At 57.1% G+C, this 21,458-nt stretch overlaps 3 protein-coding genes across 3 annotated transcripts; all 3 read right to left on the reverse strand.

Annotated features, from left to right (window-relative positions):
* Positions 1 to 1,731: 1,731 nt before the first annotated feature.
* Positions 1,732 to 5,725, reverse strand: CAMK2N1 (calcium/calmodulin dependent protein kinase II inhibitor 1). Its single transcript, XM_064171828.1, has 2 exons — positions 5,385 to 5,725; positions 1,732 to 3,643 (listed from the first exon to the last, which is right to left on the reverse strand). The coding sequence occupies exons 1-2, from the start codon at positions 5,542 to 5,544 to the stop codon at positions 3,573 to 3,575; spliced, it is 231 nt and encodes a 76-aa protein (XP_064027898.1). The 5' UTR covers positions 5,545 to 5,725; the 3' UTR covers positions 1,732 to 3,572.
* A 5,025-nt stretch (positions 5,726 to 10,750) lies between these two features.
* MUL1 (mitochondrial E3 ubiquitin protein ligase 1) lies at positions 10,751 to 15,514 on the reverse strand. Its single transcript, XM_064171901.1, has 4 exons — positions 15,377 to 15,514; positions 15,179 to 15,266; positions 13,695 to 13,815; positions 10,751 to 12,404 (listed from the first exon to the last, which is right to left on the reverse strand). Exons 1-4 carry the CDS (start codon positions 15,503 to 15,505, stop codon positions 11,672 to 11,674), a joined length of 1,071 nt encoding a protein of 356 aa, XP_064027971.1. The 5' UTR covers positions 15,506 to 15,514; the 3' UTR covers positions 10,751 to 11,671.
* Positions 15,515 to 18,443: 2,929 nt separating this feature from the next.
* On the reverse strand, positions 18,444 to 20,123 carry FAM43B (family with sequence similarity 43 member B). The gene has a single exon (XM_064171902.1). The coding sequence runs from the start codon at positions 19,616 to 19,618 to the stop codon at positions 18,716 to 18,718; it is 903 nt and encodes a 300-aa protein (XP_064027972.1). The 5' UTR covers positions 19,619 to 20,123; the 3' UTR covers positions 18,444 to 18,715.
* Positions 20,124 to 21,458: the final 1,335 nt, after the last annotated feature.

The following is a 21,458-nucleotide window of genomic DNA, read 5'->3' on the forward strand; positions in this document are numbered from 1 at the left end:
TTTATTCTTTGATTCATTACTTTGCCCCATTAATTTTTGCTCTATTTTTTCTTTGATCCATTTTGTTGCATTAATTTTTGCTCAATTTGTTCTTTGATCCACTACTTTGCCCCATGAATTTTTGCTCTATTTTTTTGATCCATTCTCTTGTTCCATTAATTTTTGCTCCATTTATTCTTTGATCCACTACTTTGCTCCATTAATTTTTGATCCATTTATTCTTTGATTCATTACTTTGCCCCATTAATTTTTGCCCTATTTTTTTGATCCATTCTTTTGTTTCATTAATTTTTGCTCCATTTATTCTTTGATCCACTGCTTTCCCCCATTAATTTCTGCTCCATTTTAACTTTGATCCACTACTTTGCCCTATTAATTTTTGCCCTATTTTTTTTGATCCATTCTTTTGTTTCATTAGTTTTTGCTCCATTTATTCTTTGATCCACTGCTTTCCCCCATTAATTTCTGCTCCTTTTTTTCCTTTTATCTACTACTTTCCCCCATTAATTTTTGCTCCATTTTTTCTTTGATTCATTACTTTGCCCCCTGAATTTTTGCTCCATTTATTCTTTTATCTACTATTTTCCCCCATTAATTTTTGCTCCATTTTATTTTGATCCACTACTTTGCCCCATTATTTTTTCCTCCATTCTTTCTTTGATCCACCACTTTGCCCCATTAATTGTTGCTTCATTCTTTCTTTGATCCACTACTTTGCCCCATTATTTTTTGCTCCATTTTTTCCTTTTATCTACTACTTTACCCCATTAATTTTTTCCTCCACTTTCTTTTATCCACTACTTTGCCCCATTAATTTTTGCTCCATTTTTTCCTTTTACCTACTACTTTACCCCATTAATTTTTCCTCCACTCTTTCTTTTATCCACTACTTTGCCCCATTAATTGTTGCTCCTTTTTTTTCCTTTTATCTACTACTTTGCCCCACTATTTTTTGCTCCATTCTTTCTTTGATGCACTACTTTGCCCTGATAATTGTTGCTCCTTTTTTTCCCATTTATCTACTGCTTTCCCCCATTAATTTCTGCTCCATTTTTACTTTAATCCACTACTTTGCCCCATTATTTTTTGCTCCATTCTTTCTTTGATGCACTACTTCGCCCTGATAATTGTTGCTCCTTTTTTTCCTCTTATCGACTACTTTGCCCCGTTCATTTTTCCTCCTTTCTTTCTTTGATCCCCTACTTTGCCCCGTTAATTTTTGCTCCACTTCTCCTTTGATCTACCACTTTGCTCCATTTATTTTTTGATCCATTTATTATTTTTTTCTTAATCCTTTCTTTTTTTTTTTTTTCCCCTCCATTGTTGGTTGGTTGTTTTTTTTTCGGCTCCACTCTCTTTGTTATCTCAAGCACAACCTATTGAAGACAGGAAACTGCCACGAGAGAAGAAAGGAACGAAAAGAAAGAAATCATCAAACCAAACCAAGATCACCCACACTACAGAACTGCATGGTGGATAGAAAAGCTGAGCGTCCCTCCCTCACCCTCCCCATCCCCTCCCCAGACATAGAAAATCTCTCCCTTTGCTCACAGCAACCAAGAAATACAAGCTTTAAAAAATAAACCTGCAATTCTTCTGCCAGACCCTTCCTTTATAAAAGTTTGGGGTTCTTCTTTTTTGTTTGTTTGTTCTCTTCTTCCCCCCCCTCCCTCCCCTACCCCACTCAACCCAACCTCCCTCCCCCCCTCTCCCCCTTCCCCTTGAGGACCCTTCAAATGAAATAGATTCATATTTTCAAACCAGTTTCTAACACTCAAAGACATCAACATGAAGTAAAATAAAACCCAAACCAACCCCAAGGGGATAGATAAGGGGAGGGGGAAACCCAGCCTGGTACATCCCAAGTGCACTGATTCGTTTTTGCAAGGTTAAATAATGTAAACACTGTCCCCATGGGGAGTGACCCCGGCTTGGGGGGGGGGGGGGGGGGGGATGTAACCCCAGGCCTGCCCCCTCCCCCCCAAAAAATATTCATCCATTGCTGCCCCACTCCCTCCTTTAACCCCCTTGGTTTGACGAGGTTTGAAGTTTATGAACCTCTTATCCCTTTGATCTAGCATGGATGGAGGGGCATAAAATTCATGCATACATACACACACCCTCCAGATGTAGCACACTTTGAGCTTCATGAACCTCTTATCCCTTCAATCTAGCATGGATTGAGGGTCATAAAACTCATAACACCACCCCACCCCCCTCCCAAATCTAACACTCTTTGAGGCTCATAAATCTCTTCTCCTTCCAGACTAACATGGGTTGAGCTTCATGAACCTCTTACCAACCTCCCCAGATCTGAGAGAGTTTGAGCTTCATGAACCTTTTACCAACCTCCCCAGATCTGAGTTTGAGCTTCATGAACCTTTTACCAACCTCCCCAGATCTGAGTTTGAGCTTCATGAACCTTTTACCAACCTCCCCAGATCTGAGAGAGTTTGAGCTTCATGAACCTCTTACCAACCTCCCCAGATCTGAGTTTGAGCTTCATGAACCTCTTACCAACCTCCCCAGATCTAAGAGAGTTTGAGCTTCATGAACCTCTTACCAACCTCCCCAGATCTGAGAGAGTTTGAGCTTCATGAACCTTTTACCAACCTCCCCAGATCTGAGAGAGTTTGAGCTTCATGAACCTTTTACCAACCTCCCCAGATCTAAGACAGTTTGAGCTTCATGAACCTCTTCCCAACCTCCCCAGATCTAAGACAGTTTGAGCTTCATGAACCTCTTACCCTCCAATACAACCCAGACTGAGGTTCATAAAACTCATACCCTCCTCCCCCCACCCCAATCTAAGGTGGCTTGAGGTTCATAAACCTCCTACCCTTCCAATTTAACATGGTTGAGGTTCATAAAACTCACACCCCCTCGAAATCCAACCTGGGCTGAAGTTCATAAACCTCTTCCCCTTCCAGCCTAAGGCGAGTTGAGTTTCACACAACTCATACCCTCCCCCGCCCCAACCTAACACACTTTGAAGTTCATAAACCTCTTGCCCCCACCCACACTTAGCACACTTCGAGGTCCATGAACCTCTTACCCTCCAAACTCCCATCTCACACATTTGGAGGTTCATAAACCCCCTATCCTCCCCGCCCCGCCCGCAGTCTAACACAGCTGGAGGTTGATCAGATGGAGCCACGAAGTCAGGAGCAGCTCAGCGCGGCGGCGATGCCTGGGTTCATCCCTTGGCGCCGGCGGGGTGGGGTCGGGGGGGGGGCTGCTGGTTGTTTCTTTCCCGGGTTTAGTGTTCTTCGACTTCTCATCCATCTCGGTTTGTGCTTGTCGCTGGGCTCCGTCTCCCTCGCTGCCTCGCACCCCTCCTCCCCTCCCAGGAGAGGGCAGGGGGTGGTGGTGCTGCTGGGTGGTGGGGGCTGCAGGCTGGTGAGGTTGGTTCTCCCAGGGCTTGCTCGGTGTTTGGGGGGTGGGTGTGTGTGTGTGTCTGTTGGGGGGGAGGGAGGGGGGATTTTATGCCGATAACCGTCGGAAACCGACTCCCACCCCACTCCCCACCCCGGCGTCCTCCCCAGCTTCATCCGAGCATCCCCAGGGAGGTTTTAAACACCGGGGGGGGCCTTTTCCGAGAGGTTTTGCAGCACATCATCGATTCTGTCATCTTCAATCACCACTGGAAAGGAGGGGAGGAAAAAAAGCCCTGTCAGGGTGAGGCATCTTCCTCTGCCACCCCCTACCCAAGGTCACCCCTGGGGTGATGGCACACTGCAGTGACTGGTTTGGGGCTGGGGTGAGGGATCCCACGTCCCTGGCAAAGCTCTATGCTCCATGGTGTAGCTGCTCCCTGGCAGGGCTCCCCAGTTCCCCGCACCCTGGAGTGGTGTCCTGGCCCTGGGGAAGGTACATGGGACACCGAGGCTTGTCCCCAAGGCAGGTCCTTTCTACTCTACACCTGAAGGATGGTCTGCAGGGCACAATATCCTGACCCTCAGGAAGGTACCTGACACATTGTGGCTTGTCCCCAAGACAGGTCCTTTCTCCTCTACATCCCTGGAGATGGTCCCTGCTGCCCTGCACCCCAGCAAAGTACCCAGAACATGATGCCCTGTCCCAGAGATGGTGCCCATCATGCAGCTCCCCAGGACACAGCATCCGATATCCTGCAGGGAGCATGATGCATCGTGTCCTGCCCTTGGGGAGGCTGCCCAGTGTCCTGCATCCCTAGGGAAGCTCCCTAGAGCACGATGCCCATCAGCTCACTGCCGTCTCCAGGGATGTTCCCCTCTCCCCGTTGTCCTGCGTCCCAGAAGGGTCCCCGGAACACGGCGCCTGTCACCCTCTAAGGTACCCACCGCATCGTGCCCTGTCCTCGGGGATGCTCTCTGCATCCCGGCAAGGTTCTCAGTGCCCCATCCCAGGAGAAGGTCCCTGGAAGGTGATGCCTGGCATCCTACAGGGTACCCGGTGCACTGTGTTCCATCTCCGGGAATGCTCGCTGCATCCCGCTGCCCTGCAGCCCTGGGGAAGGCTCCCGGTGCCTCATCCCGGGGTTCCTTTCGTCTTCCCGATGTCCTTCATCCCGAGAAGATCCCTGGGACCTGATGCTCGACATCCCACAGGGTTCCCGGTGCACCGTGCTCTTTCCCCCGAAGGCTCCCGGTGTCTTATCCCTGGCGATGCTCCCTGCATCCCCTGTCTCTGGGGATAACCTCTGCATCCAGCAAAGGCTCCCGGTGCCTCGTCCCGGGGGATGCTCCTTGCATCCTGGGAAGGCTCTCGGTGCCTCGACACCTGCGATGCTTCCTGCATCCAGCAAAGGCTCCCGGTGTCCTGTCTCCCGGCATAATCCCTGCATCCCGCTGTTCCGCATCGCAGAGAGCTACCGGTGCCCTATCCCCGGGAATGCTCCATGCATCCCGAAAAGGTTCCGGGTGCACCATCCCAGGAATGCTCCCTGCATCCCAAAAAGGATCCGAGTGCACCATCCCCGGGAATGTTCCTGTATCTCGGAAAGGCTCCGAGTGCATCATCCCGGGAATGCTCCCTGCATCTCGGGAAGGCTCAGAGTGCATCATCCCCGGGAATGCTCCCTGCATCTCGGGAAGGCTCAGAGTGCATCATCCCCGGGAATGCTCCCTGCATCTCGGGAAGGCTCCGAGTGCATCATCCCCGGGAATGCTCCCTGCATCTCGGGATGTCTCCGAGTGTACCCTTCCCGGGAATGCTCCCTGCATCTCGGGATGTCTCCGAGTGTACCCTTCCCGGGAATGCTCTCTGCATCTCGGGAAGGCTCCGGGTGCATCATCCCGGGAATGCTCCCTGCATCCCTAAAAGGCTCCCGACGCCCCATGCCCGGGGACGGTCGTGATGCTCCCCCCTCGCTCCCCCCGCTGCCAGTCCCCTCCGGCACCCACCTCTCTTGCTGCGGCCGATCTGCCCCAGTTTGGGGGGCCGCTTGCCCTGCCCTCCGGCGAGGAGCGTGTCGGGGCCGCGGAGCCGAACGGGGAAGGGCAGCTGCCCCACGGCCGCGTCCCCCGCCAGCTGCCCCTCGCCGTAGGGCGGCCCCTCCGACATGGGGGCGGCGGGGGGGGGGCCCGCCGCCGCCGCCACCCCCCGACAGCCTCCCGGGGCTCGGGGCCCTCGGGCCCGGGGCAGAGGCGCAACGGGGCGCGAAGCGGCCGCCCCGTCACATCCCGGCCCCGGCTCCGGTGCTGCTCTGGCGGCTCCGCGGCTGCGGCTGCGGCTCCGGCGGCTCCGGCGATAGAGGAGCGGGGGGCGGGACCGGGCGGGACGGGGCGGGAGCGGGACGGCCCCTCCCAACTCCCCCTCGGTACCGCCAGCGGCACCGCCCCCGCAGGCTGCCCCGCGCTCCCCGGGGATCCTCGGAACTGCCCCACCGGAGCGTCCCGCAGCATCGCCGGGGAGCGGGGAGCTGCCCCATAGCACCCACGGGGAGACGGGAGATGCCCCATAGCACCCACGGGGAGACGGGAGATGCCCCATGGCACCCACGGGGGGACGGGAGATGCCCCGCAGCACCCACGGGGGGACGGGAGATGTCCCGCAGCACCCACGGGGAGACGGGAGATGCCCCGCAGCACCCACGGGGAGACGGGAGATGCCCCGCAGCACCCACAGGGAGACGGAAGCTGCCCCATAGCACCCACGGGGAGACGGGAGATGCCCCATAGCACCCACGGGGAGACGGAAGCTGCCCCATAGCACCCACGGGGAGACGGGAGATGCCCCATAGCACCCACAGGGAGACGGGAGATGCCCCATAGCACCCACGGGGAGACGGGAGATGCCCCATAGCACCCACAGGGAGACGGGAGATGCCCCATAGCACCCACGGGGGGACGGGAGTTGCCCCATAGCACCCACGGGGAGACGGGAGATGTCCCGCAGCACCCACGGGGGGACAGGAGCTGCCCCGTAGCACCCACGGGGGGACGGGAGATGCCCCGCAGCACCCACGGGGGGACGGGAGCTGCCCCATAGCACCCACGGGGGGACGGGAGCTGCCCCATGGCACCCACGGGGGGACGGGAGATGCTCCATAGCACCCACAGGGATATGGGAGCTGCCCCATGGCACCCACAGGGAGATGGGAGCTGCCCTGCAGCATTCCTGGAGAACTCAGAGCTGCCTCATAGCATCACCAGCGTGCCCCACAGTAGCTATGGGGAGCCTGGAGCTGCTTCACAGCATCCATGGGGAGCCCAGTCTTGCCCCACAGCACCCCTGGGGATGCCCCACAGCATCTCTGCTGAGCATGCAATTGTCTACAGCATCCATGGGGAGCCTGAGAACTGCTCCACAGCCACCCCTGGGGGACCCACAGCTCTCCCGGTGCATCCCTGAGGAGCATGGAGCTGCCCCATCCTTTCAGTGCCCCACAGTATCCTTAGGGACTGCAGGCTGCCCTCCAGCACCCAGAAAGCTCAGGCTGCCCAACAGCCATCCTTAGGGAGATCAGAGACACCCCACAGCAGCCCTGGCAAGCCTAGAGCTGCTTTAGAGCAACCCTCAAAGAAACCAGGTTGCCCCACAGCAGCCCTGTAGAGCCAGAGCTGCCCCACAGCAGCCCTGGAGATCCTGGAGCTGCCCCACATCTGCTCCCATGAAGCCCAGAGCTGTGTCAGAGCATTTCTGGGGTGCCTTGGAGTATCCCCAGGGAGCCCAGAGCTGAACGACAGCATCCCTGGGGATCCTGGAGGGGCTCCACAGCAGCCTCCTGCAGAGGCTGGAGCTGCCCCACAGCATCCCTAGGGACCCCAGGAGCAGAGGCTCAGCCCCACACCTGCTCCACAGAGCCAACCAGAAATGAGCCATTGCAGAACCTTTGGTCCTTTCAGGGAGCTGGGGGGGGGATGCTGCTAGGTGGGGACTCATTCTGGCTGCTCTCAGCTGTTGGTCCCCAGGACACATCCCTGCACAAGCCTTCCCAGAGAGGGTCTTTTAGATGGCTGTGAGCTTCCAACAGGTTATGGGACAGATCATCTTGAGTGCCATCACACAGCACCTACAGCATGGCCAAGGGATCAGGCCCAGGAGCATGGGTTTAGGAAGGGCAGGTCCTGCCTGACCAACCTGAGCTCCTTTTATGATCAGCTCTGCTCAGGCCACACCTTGAGTGCTGTGTCCAGTTCTGGGCTCCTCAATTCAAGAGAGATGTTGAGGTGCTGGAAGGTGTTAAGAGAAGGGCAGCAAGGCTGGGGAGGGGCCTGGAGCACAGCCCTGTGAGGAGAGGCTGAGGGAGCTGGGGGGGTGCAGCCTGCAGCAGAGGAGGCTCAGGGCAGAGCTCATTGCTGTCTGCAGCTGCCTGCAGGGAGGCTGTAGCCAGGTGGGGTTGGGCTCTGCTGCCAGGCAGCCAGCAACAGAACAAGGGGACACAGCCTGAAGTTGTGCCAGGGCAGGTTGAGGCTGGATGTTGTTAGGAAGTTGTTGTCAGAGAGAGTGATTGGCATTGGAATGGGCTGCCCAGGGAGGTGGTGGAGTCTGTGTGGCTGGAGGTGTTGCAGCCAAGGCTGGCTGGGGCAGTGAGTGCCATGGTCTGGTTGGTTGGGCAGGGCTGGGTGCTAGGTTGGGCTGGCTGAGCTTGGAGCTCTCTTCCAACCTGCTTGGTTCTATGATTGAAGCCTGAGCTCCCAGAGCCCCTCTCCTGTGCTCCCCCGCACACCCCCGAGCTGTCAGCTCCTTACATAAGGTTGAGTCTATGCCTGAAAATGGTGGGGGGAGGTAGGGGAAAAGGCTTGAACACAGGAGGCAAAAGGTAGTGGGGAAAGCACACACACCACCCCCCCCCACCCACAACAGAAAGAAAAAGCAAGTGTATTTTTAGGCTCTGAGTGGTGCTTCTGCTCCCTGAATAGAACTGTGAGGGCTGAGGCTGCATCCTGCACCGGTGGAGGGGGTGTGGGGGAAGTCACCTCCCTGCTGCCCCCCATGGGGAGGGATGAAGTTCTTTGGGGTAGTTGGACCCCAGAAGTGCAGCCAGGGAGGGGAAGGCAAAGGCTTGATAGGGCTGGAATGGGCACAAACCAAAGCCCTCTAAAGATGGTTGGACGATAGGAAAAAATTGCTTCTAAGAAAAGGAGTTGAGGAGAGGTCTGAGTTGGCCCAGACCTTTAATCCAGCCTCTTGGGGAGGTGGCAGCATGACCCAAGCAGAGCTGATCCCTAGGGATTTCTCCTTGGGTTGTTTGGGTTTTTTTTCCCCCCCCTCGATGCACTCCGAGCTGGCAATGAAAGGAGATTTTTGTTATCTGGCAGCAACAGAAGGGCAAAGAAAGGGCGAGGCAGGGGCAGAGGAGAGGCGAGAGGAATTCTGGCTGCTCCTGCTGGGATTCTGGCTGCTCCTGCTGGGATTCTGGCCGCTCCTGCTGGGATTCTGGCTCTTCCCGCTGTCAGGCAGCTCACAGGCAGGCAGCCACTGCCATCTACAGCCGGAGAGAGGCCGGGATGCAGCTGTCCAAACCCCCTCGTCTGCGGCTGAGTCTGGCCCTTAGAGGTGCTGAGGCTGCCCAAAGCCCTGCTGCTTGGGCTGGATGCATCTTTCTGAGGCACTGGGCTGCCAAATTCCTGATTCTGGGGCTGGATTCAGTGTTTCATGGTGCTGAGGCTGCCCAGAGCTCTATTCCTGGGACCAGAGCGGTGCTGGGATTGCCCAGACTCTGCTCCTGGAGCTGGATTCAGCCCTTCATAGTGCTGGGGCTGGATGTGGTGCTGAGACTGCCCAGAGCCCTTCTCCTGGAGCTGGATGTGGTGCTGAGACTGCCTGAAGCTCAGCTCCTGTGGCCAGAGTGGTGCTGAGGCTGCCCAAAGCCCTTCTCCTGGAGCTGGATGTGGTGCTGAGACTGCCCAAAACTCAGCTCCTGTGACTAGAGTGGTGCTGAGACTGCCAAAAGCCCTTCTCCTGGGGCTGGCTGTGGTGCTGAGACTGCCCAAAGCTCAGCTCCTGTGACTATAGTGGTGCTGAGACTGCCCAAAGCCCTTCTCCTGGGACTGGTTGTGGTGCTGAGACTGCCCAAAACTCAGCTCCTGTGACTAGAGTGGTGCTGAAGCTGCCCAAAGCCTTTCTCCTGTGGCTGGTTGTGGTGCTGAGACTGCCCAAAGCCCTTCTTCTGAGGCTGGATGTGGTACTGGAACTGCCCAAAAGCTCCTAGGACAGAATGTGACCCCTTCCCAGCACTGGGGCTGCTCTTCAGACACTGCCCAGCCACTCTGGCTAAAGTGTCAGGAGGAGAGGAACCACTGCTTTATGGAATTCACCACTTCTCCTGGCAGTTAATGGAAAAAAAACTGTTTTTAGTGTGCCAGGGCAAGGGGAGCCCTGGGAGGGGAAGCAGCAGGTGCAGCGGAGAGTCTGCCCCAAATCCCAGGGGACCAGCTCAGCCCTGGGGGTTCCTGGGGGCTCCTAACTCACTCACAATGCAGAGGCTTTCCCCTTCCCTAATTAGAGCTAACTGATGCTTTGTGCTCGTTAAGGCACCCTATGTGATTCATGGCAAAATGGGGGGGACAGGGCAGGGAATTTCCCTGGGTTTGAGTGAAATTTGGGGGTGTAGCAGTGCCTGTGGCACAGAGAGCAGTGTCTGTCCTGAATGGTGTCAAATCCAGTGCAGAGGGACCCAGCAGGGTCATTCTCCCCCTCTACTCCACTCTGCTGAGATCCCACCTGGAGTACTGCAGCCAGTTCTGGAGCCTCTGGGACAAGAGGGATGTGGAGATGCTGGAGCCTGTCCAGAGAAGGGACAGGAGGATGCTGAGAGGGCTGCAGCAGCTCTGCTGTGGGCACAGACTGAAAGAGTTGGGGCTGTGCAGGCTGGAGCAGAGGAGGCTCCCAGGGGACCTTCTTGTGGCCTTCCAGGATCTGAAGGGGGCCTAAAAAAAGCTGGGGAGGGACTTTTGAGGCTGTCAGGCAGTGACAGAACTGGGGACTGGAGTAAATGGAGCAAAGCTGGAGGTGAGGAGAGTGAGGCTGGAGGTGAGGAGGAAGTTGTTGAGCAGGAGAGTGGTGAGAGGCTGGAATGGGTTGCCCAGGGAGGTGGTTGAGGCCCCATGGCTGGAAGTGTTTAAGGCCAGGCTGGCTGAGGCTGTGGGCAGCCTGCTCTAGGGTAGGGTGTCCCAGGGCATGGCAGGGGGGTTGGAACTGGCTGCTCCTTGTGGTCCCTTCCAACCCTGACTGATTCTATGGTTTTATGATTTCTCCCCCCCAATCCCAACCTCATGTGCCTCACGTTCCCCAGGTGTTTATCCAAGACAGACCCAAAGCCAACCACATTTTCCATCCTATTTTATTACCTTCCCTCCCGTTTTCCACTCCAGCAGAACCAGCCACAGCCTTTTCCTCTCCTCCCTCTCACATCCTGGTATGATGACCCTCAAATCCCCTGTGCCCACACAACCCCTCACAAAAGCTCTTCAAGAGCCCACCCTGCTCAAAGTCAGTCTCTAGAGCCAGGTGACAGCATCACCCCAAATCCTGCAGCCTCTCAGAAGCCAAAATTGAGCTTCCCCCAATTTTTATGAGATTTTGCAGTCAACTCAAAGCCCAGCACTTAACAGAGGAGGTTGAAGCTGCATCTCCCAGCTGAGCATGGTGGTTATTTGCCAGGATTCCTCATTTCCCACCCTAAAAACCTCCAGAGCAAGCATGCTCTGAGTCCCCAGCAGCCAGACTGTCACCTTTGAAGCCCCACTCAAAGCACTCCATGGACTCAAGCTCCCTCCCCTTCCCCAAAACCAAACACTCAAGCAGCAAGTGACAAAACCCCTTGGGGAGAGGCAGTTTTCTCCCCCCAAAACCAAGCCCTCAAGCAGCAGGGAGAGAAAACCCCTTGGGGGGAGGCAACTTTCTCCTCCAAAAATCATTCAAGCAGTGAGGTGAGGAAAAAAAAACCTTGACAAGAGGCATTTTTTTCCCCTCAAAACCAAGCACTCAAGCAGCAAGGTGACAAAACCCCCTTGGGGAGAAGCAGTTTTCTCCTCCAAACCAACCACTCAAGCAGTGAAGTGGCAAACCCCCCCTGGTGAGAGGCAGTTTTCTCCCCCTAAGCCAAGCACCAAGCAGTGAGGTGAGAAAAACCCCTGGATAAGAGGCAGCTTCCTCCCCTCAAATCAACCACTCGAGGTGAGAAAAGCCCTTTGGGGAGAAGCAGTTTCCACACCCAACGTTCTGCCTCCTCAGCCAGAGCCCTTTAACTGTTGTACAAAGGAACCACCCTGGAGATGCCCTGGCGGCAGATTGGGCACTTCCTGGGCTCGGGGAGTGCCAGGTAGCACTGGTGGCAGGAGCAGACGTGGCCACACTCGAGGAAGACACAGGCTTTGGGGGCGCTCAAGCAGACCACGCAGGCGTTTTTCAGCGTCTCTCCCCCCTCGGCCTTCACCTCCCTCAGCAGGCGCTCCTGGGCCTGCCGGAACTCCTCCTGCATCTGCCTGAGCTGCTTCTTCTCCAGGTGGTGCCGGTACTGCCTCCGGAGGAGGAAGAAGAGGATGGCACAGGTGGCAAAGCCGAAGAGGACAGTGAGGGTTTTCCAAAAGCGAGCGTTGGCCTCTTGTCTGTGCAGCAGGGAGTCGAAATCAGAGGTGCTCAGGTAGTAGGGCATGCCCTGCTTGGGTGGCTGCAGCTTGATGGTGGCGCTGTCCAGGACCAGCTCGCCCACTCCCGTCAGGGCCGTGCCCACCTTCAGCATCTGCTCCGTCTCCTGGATGCCCTTGGGGCGCTCGCCGCTGATGTAGTGCCCGATGACGTCGGTGAAGGACTGCACGGAGGGGTGGAACTTCTCATACACTGTCTCCAGGCTGAGCTCAGCAGCTTCCAGAGGCTTCATCACCCGCACGGCGACGCCGCCGGCGCCCTCCTCGGTTGGCACCAGGTCGAAGGGGGTGGTGTTGGTTCGCTGATGGATCAGCTTCTCGTAGTCGTTCCTGGGGAGAAGGCAAGAGTGAGGGTTGGCACCTCCCACGTCAGGCCTAGGCACAAAGAGACCTTTGACAAGGGCTTGTAGTGAGAGGATGAGAGGCAATGGAGCTGGAAGAGGAAAGATTGAGACTGGAGATGAGGGAGAGATTCCTGAGAGTGAGGGTGGGGAGGCACTGGAACAGGTGGCCCTGGGAGGTTGTGGCTGCCCTTTCCCTGGAGGTGTTCAGGTTGGATGAAGCCTTGAGCAATCTGGGCTAGGGGGAGGTGTCAGAAGGGTCAGAACTGGATGACCTTTAAGGTCCCTCCCAGTCCAGTTATTCTGTGATTTTGAGGACTGCTACATGTGGCCTGCCCTAAGTTTATGAGGATAAGACTGATGGGGGAGCAGCATCTTTCCCCTCATGGCACCACCTGGCTGTGCAGGAGGTCTCCACACCCTCACCTCATAGAATCCTGCAATAGTTTGGGTTGGAAGGGACCTTGAAGATCATCCAGTTCCAAACCCCATGCCATGGGTAGGGACACCTTCCACTAGAACAGGTTGCTCAAGGCTTCATCCAACCTGGCCTCAAACACCTCCAGGGAGGTTGTGGAGCACAGAAGCACAGAATGTGATCAAAGATCACATTCTGTGCTTCTGTGCTCCACAACCTCCCTGGGCAACCTGTTTCAGTGTCTCCCACTGTCACTAGAAAGAATTTCTTCCCATTATCCAGTCTAATATCCACCTCAACACTTCCACAGCCTCAATGGAAGCAGTATGGGCTTCCCCTGGCACCAGGAGTGCACCTCAGCCACCTAAATCCCCATCTCCCTGTGGCTACCAGAACCAAATGCTGTATGTCACACACCAAAGTGATAAGCCAAGGTTGGAAGAGCATCACTACGTTCCCATTTCAGCAGCTCTCACAGGCCAGGCTGCTCTCAGGAGCTTCCTCAGGTCCCCTCTGTGTGGGTATCACTCAAACCCAGCCAAATTTCTGCTTTGGAGGTGTTGTTTGTTCTCAGGAAAGCAACATCCTGTGCTCACCTCCATGATAACACCATGGGGCTGCTGATAATGCTCTGCCCATGGTGGGTTGCTCTATGTGCTTGTTTCCTGCAGCCCTTACCTAAAGTCTGAAGGCTACAGCCCTGAAAACAGCCACACATGGCCCATGTTGGCAGCTGTAACAAGGTCACTGGGATATTCTGGGTGACTCTGACCACACCTAAAGTGATTTCAGGGTATCAGGCCCCCCAAAGACACTTCAGCTGGTCTGTAAAGTGCATGTTGGTGGGCACCAGGCACATACCAGAGATGGGTTGTTCGGTTCCACACCATCTTGTGCTCCTGCAGTGTCAGCCTCTGAACAACACCTTTACAGTTCTCCACAAACTGGCTGCTCAGGGTCTCCTTAACGGATCTCACCACACCTGGAAGACAAACCTGGAGCATGTGAAGGGCTCCTGAATCACCTGTTCTGCTTTTTATTGCCTACAGTGAGTATAGCAAGTGTCTGAATGAGATAAGCTTGTAGGCGATACTAAGCTGGGCAGCAGTGTTGATCTACAGAGGGTCAGAAGGCTCCACAGGGGAATCTGGACAGGCTGGAGCAATGGGCCAAGGCCTCATGGGATGAGGTTCAACCAAGGTCAAGTGCTGGGTCCTGTACTTGGGTCACAACTCCATGAAAGGGACCTCTGGGTGATGGTAGAGAGCAGCTGAACATGATCGAGCAGAGTGTCCAGGTGGGCAGCAGAGCCAGTGGCATCCTGGGCCGCATCAGGAGCAGTGTGGGCAGCAGGACAAGGGAGGTTCTTCTGCCCCTCTGCTCAGCACTGCTCAGGCCACACCTTGAGTGCTGTGTCCAGTTCTGGGCTTCTCAGTTCAAGAGAGATGTTCAGGTGCTGGAAGGTGTCCAGAGAGGGGCAGCAAGGCTGGGGAGGGGCCTGGAACAGAGCCCTGTGAGGAGAGGCTGAGGGAGCTGGGGGGGTGCAGCCTGCAGCAGAGGAGGCTCAGGGCAGAGCTCATTGCTGACTGCAGCTGCCTGCAGGGAGGCTGTAGCCAGGTGGGGTTGGGCTCTGCTGCCAGGCAGCCAGCAAGAGAAGAAGGGGACACAGCCTCAAGCTGTGCCAGGGGAGGTCTAGACTGGATGTTGTTAGGAAGTTGTTGTCAGAGAGAGTGATTGGCATTGGAATGGGCTGCCCAGGGAGGTGGTGGAGTTGCAGTCCCTGGAGGTGTTGCAGCCAAGGCTGGCTGGGGCACTGAGTGCCATGGTCTGGTTGGTTGGGCAGGGCTGGGTGCTAGGTTGGGCTGGCTGAGCTTGGAGCTCTCTTCCAACCTGTTTGATTCTATGAAGGCTCCAGGCTTGGGAAAGAGTGGCTGGATACTGCCCAGCACGGGAAGATCTGGCTGAAGGTTGACACCTGGTGAAGATGAGACAGTGTGTGCCCAAGTGTCCAAAAAGACCATCAGCACCCTGGCTTGGGTCAGCAAGAGCGAGGCCAGGAGCAGCAATGCAGGGACAATCCTCCCATACTGGGCACTGATGAAGCCACACTTCTAGTAGTGGGTTCAACTTTGGGGCCCTCACTCCAAAAAGGACACTGAAGGGCTGGAGCATTGCCAGAGAATGGCAACAAAGCTGGTGAAGAGTCTGGAGAACAGCGCTGGGGAGGAGCAGCTGAGGGAGCTGGGGTTGTTGAGCCTGGAGATGAAGGGAGGAGAGCAGCACCGTGGGACTGGCGCTGAGGCCGCCCGGGCATGAGGCCCGCGGGAACGAGGCCATTCCCCTACCTTCGATGACCGCGTAGGGCACACATCGGCCCGGCGCCTCCAGCAGCACTGCCCGCAGATCCCCGTCCAGCTGAACCCTCCTGGCACCCTGCGGGGAGGAAGCAGAGGCCAGGGCTCAGCGGACGGGACCAGGCCGCGATTCGGGCCCGGGCCCCGTGATTGCATTTCCCCGACCCGGCAGAGCCGCCCGGTACCCACCTGCAGGCCGCGGGCGACGCGAGCCTTCTGCCGGTACACGGAGTAGAGCAGAGCAGTGACAGCGGCGCTGGCGGCCAGCAGCGCGGCCTGCAGGGCCGAGGGCCGCCCGCCGCCGCCGCCGCCCTCCATGGCCGCCGTTACCGCGGCAACAGCCTGGACGCCGCCGCGCGGCGCAGAGTGATGACGTCACGCGCGACGCTCTGGCCACGCGGCACCGCTACCATAGAGTCCGCGGTCCTCCAGGGCCGCCGATCCGGGCTGAGGCGGCAAAAAGGGGCTTAGGAACACCTCCCCCAAGCTTTCTAGGGGGCAGGTGTCCACCAGAGCTCAGCCCTAAAGGGCATGGGAAGGGGAGGCGGCCAAATGCCGGCCTCACGGGGCGTTAGGGCGGCGCAAATGCCCCCTCTGGGCTCTGGCAGAGGGTGGGACAGATCCCAGCCCTCCATCCCCGCCGCCGCCTTTTCTCGGGCGGGTGCAAGCTCCCAGCGCACAAAGCCTTGTGGAGGATTGGCCCAGGTCCGAGCTACCCCTCAGGAGCTTGCCAGCGGGCTGCAAATCCTCATACGCTGTGGCTGTGAGGGGAGCACCCCCAGCACATCCCCACCCCCAGGGTGGGGAAAGTCAAACCCCAGCCCCTACAAGCCCGGGGGATGTGAGGCCAAAACGCTGGGCTTGAGCGTGTCCAGAGAAGGGCAACGAGGCTGGGGAGAGGCCTTGAGCACAGCCCTACGAGGAGAGGCTGAGGGAGCTGGGATTGGTTAGCCTGGAGAAGAGGAGGCTCAGGGCAGACCTTATTGCTGTCTGCAACTACCTGAGGGGAGGTTGTGGCCAGGAGGAGGTTGCTCTCTTCTCTCAGGTGGCCAGCACCAGAACAAGAGGACACAGCCTCAGGCTGTGCCAGGGGAAATTTAGGCTGGAGGTGAGGAGAAAGTTCTTCCCTGAGAGAGTCATTGGCCACTGGAATGGGCTGCCCGGGGAGGTGGTGGAGTCGCCGTCCCTGGAGCTGTTCAAGGCAGGACTGGACGTGGCACTTGGTGCCATGGTCTGGCCTTGAGCTCTGTGCTAAAGGGTTGGACTTGATGATCTGTGAGGTCTCTTCCAACCCTGATGATACTGTGATACTGTGTGTGATATCTGCCCACACCCCAGCCCTAAAGCCTCCTGGGCAGGCAGGGGTTGTTTAAACCCCCTTACTGTGTTACAGGGGAGCATCCCCAGTGCCCTCTCCCAGGGGGTTGGTGGGGGAACAGCCTCAGTCCCAACCCCTCCTGAGCTCTGGTTATCACACACACAGTCTCACAGTATCATCAGGGTTGGAAGAGACCTCACAGATCATCAAGTCCAACCCTTTACCACAGAGCTCAAGGTTATGTCAAGCCTATCCCTCCCCAGGCTGGGGTTTGGGCAGATAACCCCCCAGAGCCCAGCCCCATAGCACCTTGGTGGGGGGATTGATTCTGCCCCTTGGCTCTGCTCTCCTCAGACCCCACCTGCAGTCCTGGGGGCAGTTCTGGAGCCCCCAACACAAGCAGGACATGGAAGTGTTGGAGCCAGTCCAGAGGAGGTCTCAAAGATGCTCAGAGGGCTGCAGCAGCTCTGCTCTGAGCACAGGCTGAGAGAGTTGGGGCTGTGCAGCCTGGAGAAGAGAAGGCTTGGAGGAGACCTTGGAGTGGCCTTGCAGTATCTGAAGGGGGCTGCAGGAGGACTGGGGAGGGACTATTGACAAGGTCTGGGAATGACAGGAGGAGGAATAGGTTTGAGCTGAGGAGAGATTGAAAGTGGATGTTAGGAAGAAGTTGTTTGCAGTGAGGGTGGTGAGACACTGGCACAGGTTGCCCAGGGAGGTTGTGGAGCACAGAAGCACCCAGTGGGATCTTCGATCACATTCTCTGCTTCTGTGCTCCACAACCTCCCTGGAGGTGTGCAGGACCAGATTGGATGAGGTCTTCAGCAGCCTGTTCTGGTGGGAGGTGTCCCTGCCTATGGCAGGAAGGTTGGAACTGGCTGAGCTTTGAGGTCCCTTCCAAGCTAAACCATTCTATGATTCTGATTGTTTGCATCCCCTCACTGGGTATCCTATGGCCCCCAAGGGCTCCCCACTATGAGGATACAGCTCAGTGCAACAGGAAAGAAGCAACAGAAGAAGGGGACACAGTCTCAAGCTGTGCCAGGGCAGGTCTAGGCTGGATGTTGTTAGGAAGTTGTTGGCAGAGAGAGTGATTGGCATTGGAATGGGCTGCCCAGGGAGGTGGTGGAGTTGCCATCCCTGGAGGTGTTGCAGCCAAGGCTGGCTGGGGCACTTAGTGCCATGGTGTGGTTGGTTGGGCAGGGCTGGATGCCAGGTTGGGCTGGCTGAGCTTGGAGCTCTCTTCCAACCTGCTTGATTCTATGATTCAGTGTGGAGCCCCTACCCCCATTTTATAGCATCCTTCTCAAGCAGGCTGGCGGGGGGGGGATGGACACACAAACCCCTGTTCCCCCCTCCTTACCCCCTTGCCACTGCTTATTCTGGAAAAGCAGTGAAAGAGGAGGGAAAAAATAGTAACTAAAAGGATAATTTGCAGTAAATCTTTGCTAAATTACCAATCTTCATGCTCTCAGTGCTGGGTTTGGGGTGTGCAGGGAGGGCCTGCAGACAAACCCTGCTCTCTGCTGCGAGGGTCTGAGTGCCCAAACCTCCCATCACAGCCATCTTGGCATCAGGGCCTTGTGCCAATCCCCCCCCCCCCCATCCCAACCCCAGCTCTATATTTAAAGTACTGGTTGCCATGACTACGCCATCAGCTCTCGTCAGCCCTCGGTGCTGCAGGAAGGGTGCAGAGGAAAAAAATGGGGACCCCAGCACCACACACACACACAATCCCCCTACCCCCTTCAAGGTAAATTCAGTCTAAACACCCCCACACCCACCACACCCACCCCCCCCCCCCCAAAGCTGCCTCGGTGCTTAACTCTTCCTCTCCCATTGGCAGGGCTGGGTGCAGGAGGGATGCAGGAGGGATGCAGGAGGGATGCAGCAGGGATGCAGGAGGGATGCAGGAGGGATGCAGCAGGGATGCAGGCGCTGTTACACCACACAAAACCACACATTGCACTTTATTATGGCTGCTGCTGCTGCTGCTGCTGCTGCGGAGGCACGAGAAAGGGTCCATGTGCGGGGGGCCAGCGAGGGCCCGGGGGGGTGCAAAGCCCCTCCTGGGGTGCAAACCCCCATCCTCCCGAGGGCCTTCTTGGTAAAGGAAGCCACCTCGTCCGCATCTGTCCCCAGGGAGGGTCTGGCTTGCAGAGGACACCTCAGCCCCAGGATGCTGGGGTTGGGGCTGGAGGGGGGAGCCACCCTCAGCAGAGGGCAGCCCGGGGGCCACGCAGGCTGCAGCCCCTCATCTCCCTGGCCAGCCGCAGCACGGCGGCTCGCTCGCCGGGGCCGCCGTCCCCCAGGGGTGCCCCGCTGCCGAAGGCAGCCTCCTCCTCCTCCTCCTCCAGGATGGAGCTGAGGCGCGGGGCGCAGCGAGCCCGCTCGGCGGGCGGGCGGTAGGGACACTTGGCGTTGAGCAGCTTGCGGAGGGGCACCAGGGGGACGATGGCGTCGCCCAGGAGCTGCTGCTGGACGTGGCGAAAGTCGTTCTGCCTCTTGAGCCTCTTGAACTCGTTGAAGGCGGAGGCCGAGGTCTGGTAGAGCAGCAGGGCCATGGCGCGGGCCTTGTCTGCCTTGGAGACCATGACGGCGTGGCAGCGCAGCACCACCGCCTTGTTCTTCACCTGGTGCCGGTACACCCAGGCGAAGACCTTGGGGTGGCGGCGGTCGGCGGCGCAGTAGGTGATGCGGTGCAGCAGGTACGCGTGGCCCAGCCGCCGGGCGCCCTTCTCGCAGGGGCTCATGCGGATCCCTTGGGGTCCCAGCGTCAGCTTCATCTTGGCTCCGCCGGCTCCGGCGTCGCTTTTAGCCCAGATCTTGCCCACCGCTTCCTCGGTGCAGCCTTCGCCTTTGGCGTGCAGGGTGACGGCGTTGCCCAAGTACCTCACGGTGTAGGTTGGGTCCTCTTTATTCAGCTCCACTTTCTGGCGCTTGCCGCGGAAGACGCTGCCCAATCGCTCCAGCGGGCAGTCGGGCAGGAGGTCCGGGCAGGAGCGGAGGAAGCCAGCCAGCAGCGCCGCGTAGCTCAGCCCCGGCCCCAGGCTCTTCCCTTTGCACTTACGCTCATTCTCCACCAGCACAAACTTGCTCCGGCGCCAGGGCAGCATCTCCGCTCCGCTCTCCTCCCCCTTACCCTCCCCCGCAGCCTCCCCGCACGCCTCCGCTAATTCCCACTCCCACCGAACCACTCGCAGGGAAAATAAAACCCCACCGAAGAAAAAAAAAACAAAACAGATTGCCTCTCCCCGGCTCTAAACGCCTAAACCCACGCTGGGGGGTGGGGGTTGTGTTATCTCCATATACACCCCCCCACCCCACTCTGGGGGGGGGTGGCGAGCCCCTACCCCAATTGCAGCAGCGGTGAGCGATGCTGTCAGCCCCACGGAGGATGCGGAGATGCTCGGCCAAGGAATCTCGGCGGCGTTCCGGCTGCTGCTGCTGCTGCTGCTGCTGCTACTGCTGCGGGGAGCGATGGCGGGGATGCAGCTCTCGCTCTCCCCGTGGGCTGCTCCACCTCTCCGCGCCGTCGCCGCTGCCACCGCGTCGCCCCGGCCCCTCGAGCACGCGGGGAGCCGCCGGTGGCCTCCCCCCCACCATCACCCTCTACCTCCTCCGCCCCCTCTACCGCCGCCGCCGTGCGCGCCGACGGATGCGCGCTTGGCTTCGTGTTCGGGCAGGGAAGGGGAGATGCTGGGAACAGAGAGATTCACCCACCCCCACCACCAACATCCATGCAGCTGCCAGAACTCCTGCCCCAAACAGCCCAAAAAGGGAGTTCGGGCAGGATCTGGTGTGTGTGTGTGGAGGGTGATTCTGGAGAGGGTCAGACATCAGCTCCTGACCCTGGCATGAGGGAAAAAAGAGCTTCCCCCGCCCCAGATCTGAGCGTTGCATCACAAGAAGCACTAAGGTTGACTGAGCCTGCAGGTTTGCTGTCATTTTTTGCTCCAGAAATCCCATTTTTCTGCATTATTCCTCAGGCAGCCAGACCTTGCTGCCTCTCTTGGGCTGAGCTTTTAGCTTTTGAGCTGAGCTTTTGGCTTTGGGGCTAAGCTTTTGGCTTTGGGGCTGATGTTTTGGCTTCTGAGCTGAGCTTTCAGACTTTGGGCTGACAGTTGAGGTATGGAGCTAAGCTCTTAGCTTCTGGGATGAGCTTTTTGAGCTGAGTTTTTTGGCTGAGCTTTTGCCTTTGAGGCTAAGCTTTTGCCTTTGAGGCTGAGGTTTTGGCTTTGGGGATAAGCTTTATGGCTTTTGGGCTGAGGTTTTTGCTTTTGAGATGAGCTTTCAGGGTTTGGGTCTAAGCTTTTGGCTTCTGGGCTGAGCTTTTGGCTTTGGGGCTGACGTTTGGGCTTCTGAGCTGAGCTTTTGGACTTAGGGCTGAGAGTTGAGGTAGGGAGCTAAGCTCTTAGCTTCTGGGCTGAGCTTTTGGCTTTGAGGCTGAGCTTTTGAGCTGAGCTTTTGGCTTTGGGGCTAAGCTTTATGGCTTTTGAGCTGAGCTTTTGGCTTTGGGGCTAAGCTTTATGGCTTTTGGGCTAAGCTTTTGGCTTTGGGGATAAGCTTTTAGGCTGAGCTTTTGACTTTTGAGCTGAGCTTTTGGGGTTTGGCCTAAGATTTGGAGAATGGGACTAAGCTCTTGGCTTCTGGGCTGAGCTTCTTGAGCTGAGATTTTTGGCTCAGCTTTTGGCTTTGAGTCTAAGCTTTTGGCTTTGAGGCTAAGCTTTTGGGTTTTGGGCTGAGCTTTTGGCTCTTGAGCTGAGCTTTCAGGGTTTGGGGCTGAGCTTTCAGGATTTGGGCTGAGATTTGGGGTATGGGGCTAAGCTCTTGGCTTTTGGGCTGAGCATTTTGAGCTGAGTTTTTTTGGCTGAGCTTTTGGCTTTGGGGCTGAGCTTTTGGCTTTGAACCTGTTGCTTTTAATTCCAGCCAAGGTCCTGGGACAGCTTCTCTGCA

Source organism: Pogoniulus pusillus, chromosome 36 (genome assembly GCF_015220805.1).
Source record: "Pogoniulus pusillus isolate bPogPus1 chromosome 36, bPogPus1.pri, whole genome shotgun sequence".
Taxonomy (NCBI): domain Eukaryota; kingdom Metazoa; phylum Chordata; class Aves; order Piciformes; family Lybiidae; genus Pogoniulus; species Pogoniulus pusillus.

Excerpts from the sequence above, each read along its gene's own strand:
- CAMK2N1 (XM_064171828.1), bottom strand. The coding sequence starts at position 5,544 with ATGTCGGAGGGGCCGCCCTACGGCGAGGGGCAGCTGGCGGGGGACGCG. Across the intron at positions 3,644-5,384 it reads GATCGGCCGCAGCAAGAGAG|TGGTGATTGAAGATGACAGA; the intron begins GTGGGTGCCGGA and ends CCTCCTTTCCAG.
- MUL1 (XM_064171901.1), bottom strand. The coding sequence starts at position 15,505 with ATGGAGGGCGGCGGCGGCGGCGGGCGGCCCTCGGCCCTGCAGGCCGCG. Across the intron at positions 13,816-15,178 it reads GCCCTACGCGGTCATCGAAG|GTGTGGTGAGATCCGTTAAG; the intron begins GTAGGGGAATGG and ends TTTGTCTTCCAG. Across the intron at positions 12,405-13,694 it reads AACCGAACAACCCATCTCTG|GAACGACTACGAGAAGCTGA; the intron begins GTATGTGCCTGG and ends CCTTCTCCCCAG.
- FAM43B (XM_064171902.1), bottom strand. The coding sequence starts at position 19,618 with ATGCTGCCCTGGCGCCGGAGCAAGTTTGTGCTGGTGGAGAATGAGCGT.